Here is a 9,554-nt window from a genome sequence, read left to right as displayed (position 1 = left end):
GTGGGCATCACTTCCTTTCGGTAAATGGTTTTTCTAATCGCCAGTGAGTCAACTGCAGACATGTAGACTTGTGCAAATACCCAGTGGTGGCGTCAGGGACCATCAGGGACTATCAGGGACAAGCTCTGAGAATTCTTCATGGACTTTTATCTCATCAAAACAGTAGGCTCATTGAATAAGCAAAGTGAATAATGTTGAAAGGAAAATGAAATACACTGATTCCCTCATTACAGTCAGTGATGCCTGTCAAGGGATGGTTATATTATCATATTAGACAGCAAGTTAGTTCCTGAAGTTCATGTGTTGGAAGCAGAGGCATCTCTAGAAAAATAGGTTTGTTCCTGGTATGCAGTGGTTTGTATCCACCAAAGTGTTCCAAAGAAAGACAACTGGTGACCTGGGGACAGGGGCATTCAAGGCTCACTGGTGTGCATGAATAACTTGTTTCTACAAGATAATAATGTGTTTTGCACAAGATATTTAATTTGCTTTGCAAAAGGAAAATAATTTGATAATAATTAGCCTGCTCCTACAAAATTATAACTTTTTTCTAGAAGATACAGATTTGTGACCTCAAAATAATATGTTTCCAAAGGATTATTTGTTCGACTAAAGATAAATAAAGTGTTAAGATAATTTACTTGTTTCGATAAAATTATAACTTTTTTTCCTCAAAAGATACAAATTTGTTTCCACAAGATAATTTGTTTAGCAAAAAATGAATAATGTGTTAAGATAATTAACTCGTTCCCACAAGATAAATAACTTGTTTGCACAATAAAGTGATTTGTTTTGCCCAAGATAATAATTTTTTTTCACAAGATAATTTGTTTTGCAAAAGATAATGTGTTAAGATAATTAACGTGTTCCCACAAGATAAATAACTTTTCACATGATAATAATTTGTTTTGCCCAAGATAATAATTTTTTTTCACAAGATAATTTGTTTTGCAATAGATACATAATATGTTCAAATAACGTGTTCCCACCAGATAAGCAACTTGTGTGTACAAGATAATAAATTGTTTTACCAAAGATAATAATTTCTTCGCACAAGATAATTTGTTTCGCAAAAGAAAAATAATGTGTTAAGATCATTAACTTGTTCCCACAAGATGTTTATGATAACTTGTTTTCCAAAAGATAATAACCAATGCACACAAGATAATCATTTGGTTCTGCAAGTAAAATATTAGTTTCTACACGATAGTAAATTGTTCCTACAAGATGAATAACTTGATATATTGTTTATAGAAATTTCTTTTTCCTTTTTTTAAATTGTATTTTATAAATAATAACACCTTTTGCAAATGACTTTATTTGTCCATATGTATGAGTAGAAAGACAAAAGGCTCAGAGTGGAAGTACTGAAGTACATGGTCTGAAAGTACATTCATTTCAGTTTCATTATTAAATCCTATGCTGTCACCCTGGAGCTCTCTGTCATGGGGTGTGGTGGGGGATTCGGGGGTCTCTGTTACACGTTCTTGACGTTCATGTTCTCTGGGCCTATTTTTGTAATGACATATCCAAACACGAAACCGTGAAGAAGAGTTAGTCAGCTCGGTTAGCTGGAGCTGAGGGGGGAACGCGCGTGTCCTGGCTGCGTGCTGCTGCAGCTGTTGCGTGGCGTGGCGCGCGCGCCGGACGCTACGGGAGCGGAGCCAGGAACAGCTACTTCCTCCCAAACTCCTTCAGCACAGCGTATAAAACCAGCGCCACATTCACCGGAGCCGTGAGTAGCGGGACGGGACGTGTGCTCGGAACAACTAGTACGGGCAGAGAAAGAAAGAAAGAAAAAAAGGAGGAACTTTAATCTGAACGAGAACTTCGCTGTTAGTCCGGGATGAAGGCTTTTCTAGGAGCGGTCATGGCGCTCGCGCTGCTCGGAGTGCAGGGGAGGAAGCCCGCCCAGGGCAACTGCGTGGATGAGTCCTGCGTTACACTGCATGCGGAGCGCGTGGATTTCGACTCGGCACAGAAGTCCTGCCAGGATGCAGGAGGGCATTTAATGACTGTGCGATCAAAAAGAGCGAACAGTGTCGTCTCAGAGCTGTTGACTGGATCTACTGGAAACTTTTGGATTGGTCTGAAGTACACGAGGGAGTCATGCTCTACTGAGGAGCCCACCCTGGATCTGAAAGGATACACATGGATCACTGGAGATGCAGCAACTAATTTCACTAACTGGAAAAGCCTGGAACGCGTCTGCTCTCAGAAGTGTGTGTCCCTATCTAAAGAGGATTCGGCATGGACGGAACGAGACTGTAATCATGCAGTTCAGGGATACTTGTGCGAGTACGAAGTCACTACGAAGTGCCCGGGCCTCGGGCCACAAGTCCTGTACGAAACTCCTTTCGGCTTTGCGAGAGAAGATCTCCAAGAAATCCCCAGTACGAGCAATGCGACCGATCATCTGGGAACGAAATACATCTGTTTAGAAGGCGATTGGGTTAAAGCGCCTTGGAACTGTGAAGTGTATAAAGGAGGATGTGAACACAACTGCTCCAAGTCGTATGATGCATCTGTTTGCACCTGTTTTCCAGGCTATAAGCTTGAAAGCAACAATGTCCGTTGTAGCAGAGCACGCATCGACCCATGTCTGCGAGCAAACTGTTCCCACAAATGCGTAGCGAAAGGACAGCGTTATGCTTGTGAGTGTCCTAATGGATATGATCTTCTGCAGGATAAAAAGACCTGCAAGCGTATTGACAACTGCGGCGGTGAAAGACTCTGTCCTGAAGAAAACTCCTACTGCGCCAGCACTGCCGGCGGCTTCGAGTGTCGGTGTAAGAAAGGCTTCAGGAAGGAAAAGGACAAGTGTGAAGATGAAGATGAATGTTTTTCCGGGCCTTGTGAACATATATGCAATAACACTGTAGGTAGTTATCAATGTGAATGCTCAGAAGGGTACAGAGTGTCATCGGAAGACAAACACAAATGCACGCTTTATTGTCCGCATTCAAAATGTCCGGCTGCCTGTGACTATAACAACCCTCATCAGTGTGACTGCCCGATTGGCTACGTGCTAGAAGAAGATTTAGGCTCTTACATCTGCGTTGATATAGATGAGTGCGACTCACGGTCTTGTGATCAGCACTGTATTAATACTTATGGGGGATACATCTGTACATGCAACAAGGGATTTCATGTCACTAATAGTACCACGTGTAATGAGACAGAGGGAATAAGCACTACCCCATCCATTATACCTACAAGCAGGATTCCGCCAACGGAGCAAAGTCTAGTTGGAGGTATTCTTGGGATAATCGTTGGCATTGTTATTTTAATTCTGTTGATCGTCTGTGTCACTCATCATCAAATGAAGCGCTGTGGGAAGATCACTACAGATAAAGAGCAGAAAGACATGCATGCGTTGCAGCAAGTCACTACAGAAAATTATGCCAAAAATCAATCTGTCTCAAACGTACATTACATTTAAAACGGTGAAGTACTTGCACTACACTTATGCATTTAGCAAAGACACCCTTATCCAGAGTGACTTACATGTGTTTCTCATTTATACATGTGATGTTTAAGGGCTTTGCTCAAGGGATCAACAGTGGCAGCTTGTTGGTGCTGGGGTCTGAACTGGAAAAAAGAGGCAATGTTATCATGAAGAAATTAATTCAAAGCCAAACTCAATTGTAGACAATTTTTCTTTATTTATTATACTGTAAGAAAGTTATGTGAATGTTCTGTGACCTGCCATAACGCACATACATGGTAATATGGAAGAAAATATCGTAGGGACAGTTATATAATATTTATTTATAAATTAGAACAAAAATACTCAGTAAACTACGGTAAAGCTGTTGTTTTATTCTTACATTTGTGGTATTATTATTATTATTAAGGCATTTATATTAACGTTCTCTTTTTTATTGAATACAAAAATTATTTGAAGGAAAACTCTAATTGCAATTCTAAAGCATTCTGAATGTAACTCAGTGATTTTAACCATTTTAATATGAATATTGGAGGGTGAATTCTCTCCTTTTAAGCCATCATAGATGTTCAGATGTTCTTTACCTCCATTCTACATGAATCCATGGAAATCTCTAGTATCTGAATCACATGCTCAAATATGCAGCATGAGGGCAAAAGACAGCGACGAATGTTTCAGTTGGTTCAGTACTGTGTAATGTACAATAGCATTTTAAAATCAGAATGTCAAACTTTTAGCCATAACCCATTTCTTTTGAAAAACATGAAGAGGATCCTTTAACTTGTGTGTGGAAATTAATTATGTAGAAGATTTCATTTTTTTTTAAAGAAGATGGATATGGCTTTACTTTATGTAAAAGAAAATATAAAGGACTAATAATACATTAATACAATTAAATTTCTGTATATTTTACAGTTCTTTTTGTGTGCTTTTTTTTCTTTTGTCTTGTATTTATCCACTTTTGGCCCAACTTGACTTACATTCTGGACTTCATGTTGGTTTATCGTTTTCAACAACAATTGCCATCCCAACATAACAAACATATATACAGCCCACAATTGTTTACACACTTCAGAAAAAGAAACATTGTATGATGTATATTACATTTATATGACATTAATAATATTATCTTATTATTATGATAATATATTTAACAATATATAACATTTAGCAGTACATTCGGAATTTAAATATTTATAAAAGCTTTTCTTTTCCTGATATGTTTTTCTCTTTTTTTTGCCTGACTGATATATATAATTAATTAAAGCAATCAGTGTAACAGGGCACACCCGGGCGACAAGAAACACCTGTCAGTCATGTGTTCTAATTAATATTTCTAATTTCTGAATTTCTCTCATTTTATGTCTAATTCAATATTTTTATCACTTGAAAAATTTGTAGGTTTAAAAAATAGGTGTCATGTTCTGGGCTGTTGAGCACATGTAGATATAAATATTAGGAAATAAAAAAACTGAAAAACTGATCTTTTCATAATCAACTTTTGACCTAAACCATATAAATTTATAAAAAAATCAACCTAAAACTCAATGACCATAAAAGAAATTAGTTTGCATTGCTATTCCAATACTCTTGAGAAAGACTGAAATACAGTGGCCTAAAATTTTATTGACCTTTAGCAGCTGATTTTTTCTCTCTAGTCAATCAAAAATGTTTTAATGTTTTAACTTGTCAGCAGCCTTTCTTAATGCATCATACCAAATCCCTTTGCACAAGCAGAAAAAAAAGTTACTGTATGCATGTTGTTCAGAAGAGTATCAGCAATCTGTCAGCAAAAATGTAATAGACCATGTTTTGTCATTTTCATACGGATGTGGAAATATTATTTATAGTGTCCTCTTCAGCAGGATGTCTGTCATTTCATTCATACTGTATGTCTATATTTAAGTAGCAGCCCTGATAGGTGTTTGTGTAAATTAAAGACTCAGAATCAGCAAGGTTTGGCAAGGGGTTTATTTTCACACAGAAGAAATGTAGTTCTGGTGTATATCTGATTGCTGACACTGAGTGCAACTCACTATGAAGTATAAGGGGGGAAATGTAATATAAAAAGTAGTAATAATAGTAATAAAGTAAATAAAGTAATAAAAAAATTGTTCAATAGGTACTGTATTTGTAAATAAAAAAGACATCAGTCTTTTTTATTGTGTGGCAGTAAGCTCTGCCATGCAATCATTTATTTTTTACATTTATTGCTCTTCTTCTTCTTATTAATATTATAAAGATTTAAGCATGAAGGATATCAGTAATTTTCTAAAGATGTCAGAGGGAGATTTTGCAAAAGTTGGTCTACACTGTAGGACTACATGGGACTAGTAATTGCTCCTAAAGGCAGATTAGTAACGGTGTAAGTATTCATATCATGTGGAAAAAATATATGTATCTTCTTTTTCCCCTTAGTTAAATGACTTGTTTTCTAAGTATAAAAAAATTTATAGCTTCCTAGAGGTCAAGTTGAGTCAGATTGCTTCGAATAATAAATCGGGTTTCTGGAAAAATAAGATATTCAGCGTTTAAAACAATATTTCAGGATTTATGTCCCGCTTGAGTCAGTGTGTAAACTGACGTACCTTTTTTTCTGTTTTCATAAAAAAATTGTGTTGACCTTCACACGTATGTGAAGCTAAAGCAAGACGAGAGAGGAGAGAAGGAGGGAGGGGGCTACAGTGTAGGACAACACACACACACACACGCACACACACATGCATGCACAAACACATATACATACACACAAACGGAAACACTGCTTAGTCGGGAACATCTTTAACAGGGAACCTCTCTAATGATGCACGCGCACACTAACGGAATCCTTGCTCTCTGACAGAGAGAGACTGTGCAAACTGAAGCTTTTACAAGGAACCTCTCTAATGGCACTTGCTTTAGCTTTATGCATGCGCGCACACGTGGTCACAATGTTATAATAACATGGGAGCAGTGGCGGCCAGTCAATATGGTGCGCTGAGGGCGCCGCCCCCTTGAAGTTAGGCAGAGAAAAATGCTACTTTAACATGTAATTATTTAACATAATAATTATTTATTTTAATAATGAAATAAAGTCATTTAGTTCCGCTGTTACAATATTCCGCTGTATTCCTTAATAACATTTATTTACAATAAAAAAAAAAAATCTATATTGTTTTTAAATATTTGGGCTCATGTGATTGGACCATTCTCAATGAGTCTTATTAACGGTCAGCAGATTGTTAGTTAATATATCAAATAGTGATTGTCGTGGAAGCCAGCTAAATATGAAAGAAAATTCTGTAATTTCTTTGCTAAAATACCCCTTCGCAAGGCGATCGGACGAAGAATGAAAAAATGTTAAAGAGCTTGGCCAGATCGACCTGATCTTCTAAAAAAGCAACAGTCAAGTGATCGCGGCTGATCTTACACTCAGTGCTTTTCCAGCACTTCTTATGGCTATTTACAGGCGCTTATTAAAAGTTTATTTAAAATTTTGTTTATGCCCCCCCAAATTTTTTTGCACCAACCGCCACTGCATGGGACATGATTACCCACAATCCCACAGAACGAGAGAGAGAAGAACCATTTGTGATCCATCAATTGTGATCATGTGACGGTTGGCAGACAAAGCGCATGCATACTTCTCGTGTATCAAAACCTTACACGTTTATAAGTTCAATTTACAAAAAAATTTTGTTAGTCCTGCAAAACGCTTATAGACCAAGTTACTTGCAATCCAAAGTTTCAGTGTATTATTCAGAAGTTTAAGGTCCATACATAAATAAATAATTTTCACTTGCATTTCAATATTCTTTGTTCACCTGTCTGTTCACACTTTTATATTCCCTCATTAAAATTATTTTAGGTTGAGCCACAACTTTAACACCTCAAAACAAAGTTTTCGTGGAGTGTCCACAGTGTGGGCAGCATTGATCACCACATAAAAGAAACTTTCAAAAGAAAGATATGCCAAGCTTGTAGAATCATTACAAACAGACTTGAGTCGTTGCTACCAAGTACTGAGTGATGGGTCTTAATACTTATGTAAAGATTTCAGTATTTATTTTTTAAATAAATTAAACAAGAAACTATACCTGTTTTGTTTGTGGGATATTGTGCATAGGATAATGGTTCATAGATGGATAGAAAGAATTTGATTCCATTTTAAAATCAGTGTAAAACACCGAAATGTGGAAAACTTACCTTCTGTCAGCACTTATATATATATATACTGTATATATATACACACACACATTATATTTCCAAAAGTATTCGCTCACCTGCCTTTACATGCATATGAACTTGAGTAACCTCCAATTCTTAATCCATAGGGTTGAATATGATGTTGGCCCGGCATTTGCAGCTTTAACAGCCTGAACTCTTCTGAGAAAGCTTTCCACAACAGAGTGTGTTTACGGGTAATTTGACCATTCTTGGAGAAGCACATTTGTGAGGTCAGACACTGATGTTAGACACGAAGGCCTGGCTCGAAGTCTCTGCTCTAATTCATCCCAAAGGTGGTCTATCGGGTTGAGGTCAGGCCAGTTAAGTTCTTCAACGCTAAACTTCAATATCTCAACAATATCTTTATGCACCTTGCATTTTACAGTGGTGCATAGTCATGTTGGAACTGGTGTTAGGGACAGTTTAGAAATGGCCCCTTCCTGTTCCAACAGCCCTTACTGTCCAACATCACAAATGCACTTCCAAAAGAATGGTCAAAGATTCCCATAAACACACTCCTAAAACTTGTGGAAAGACTTCCCAGGAGAGTTTTCTGATGTAGCCACTGGATTTGGCCTTATGCTCTGGATCATTGGCATGTCGGAACATTGGCTTGTCTGAACATCTAAGTGTGTCCCATGCACAGCCTTCCAGCTGTAGAACGCAAATTCTCTGCCAGTATTTTCTGAGAACATGCTGCATTCAACTTGCCATCAATTTTGACTAACTTCCCTGTGCCACTGGAGCTCACACAGCCCCAAAGCAGAAAAGATACACCACCATGCTTTATAATGGGGATGGTGTACCTTTCACCCAAGGCCTTGTTGACGTATCTCCAAACATAAACTTACATTTTGTTCTCGTCACTCCAAATGACTCAGCTCCAGAAGCTGTGAGGCTTGTCCAGGTGCTGTCTGGCATACTGTGAGCGGGCCTTTTCAGCACAGTAATGGCTTTCTCCTGGCAACTCGACCCTGGAGGTAATTTGTGTTCAACTCCCTCCTTTCTGTGCGCCTTGAAACATCACTTTTTCCAGAACAGCCTGTATTTCTTTCAAAGTTGTTTCTGGGGTTTTTTTTTGTGTCCCGAGCAATTCTTCTGTCAGTAGTGGGTGAAATCCTTCAGACCGTGGCTTAGTATCAACAGAACCTCTTATTTTCCACCTCTTTATCAGAGTTTAAACAGTACTGACTGGCATTTTCAAGTGTTGAGATATCCTTTTATATCCTTTTCCTGCTTTATAAAGTTCAACTTTATCACACAGGTTTACTGGAAGTTCTTTTGTTTTCCCCATAGCGCACTATCCAGCCGGGTCAGTGCATCAGCTCATGGGCTGAGAAACTCACTGACTTTTCATGCATAGACACTAATTACAATTCCATTGAGTTACAGGTGCAACAACTTCCCTTTAAAAGCCATTTTAACCTGCGTGTGTCAAGTGTTTATAATGTGGCCAAACATTCAAGGATATGTAAACTTTTGCTCAGGGTTGTTTGTGTGATATCAGTTATCATTAGGTTTTAAAAAGGAGCCAAACAACTGTCATAATGACTGACTTTACACGAACCCTATCATCAGTCATATAAGGTGTCCAGGTCCTTTGGCCGTGGAATAATCATAATCTATACACAACTGTTCCATTGACGCAACTAGGAGAAGAAAAAAAATTATGTTTGTCTTAGTTACTACATTCAAAAACCCTCTCAAACTGCTTAACTGGTTGCAGCTGGATAATAATTACTTCCAGCTCTGTTCAATCAAATCATCAAGTAAACAGATCATTTTCAGAAGCATGAAGTCCTTAAGGTCTGTCCACTAACACTGTGCCAAGCCAAAGGAAATTCCAGAAATGCTAAAAAAAAAAGGTGACTGACATCCACCAATCTGAGAAGGGTTTCGA

General features: G+C 37.8%; 1 protein-coding gene across 1 annotated transcript; it reads left to right on the top strand.

Annotated features, from left to right (window-relative positions):
* The first annotated feature begins 1,559 nt into the window (after window positions 1–1,559).
* thbd (thrombomodulin) lies at window positions 1,560–4,360 on the top strand. The gene has a single exon (XM_053491062.1). It carries the CDS (start codon window positions 1,847–1,849, stop codon window positions 3,440–3,442), a length of 1,596 nt encoding a protein of 531 aa, XP_053347037.1. The 5' UTR covers window positions 1,560–1,846; the 3' UTR covers window positions 3,443–4,360.
* Window positions 4,361–9,554: the final 5,194 nt, after the last annotated feature.

The sequence above is a fragment of the Clarias gariepinus genome, chromosome 2 (assembly GCF_024256425.1).
Source record: "Clarias gariepinus isolate MV-2021 ecotype Netherlands chromosome 2, CGAR_prim_01v2, whole genome shotgun sequence".
Lineage (NCBI taxonomy): Eukaryota > Metazoa > Chordata > Actinopteri > Siluriformes > Clariidae > Clarias > Clarias gariepinus.
Note: the sequence above shows the minus strand (reverse complement) of the source record. Positions and strands in the feature narration are given on the sequence as shown.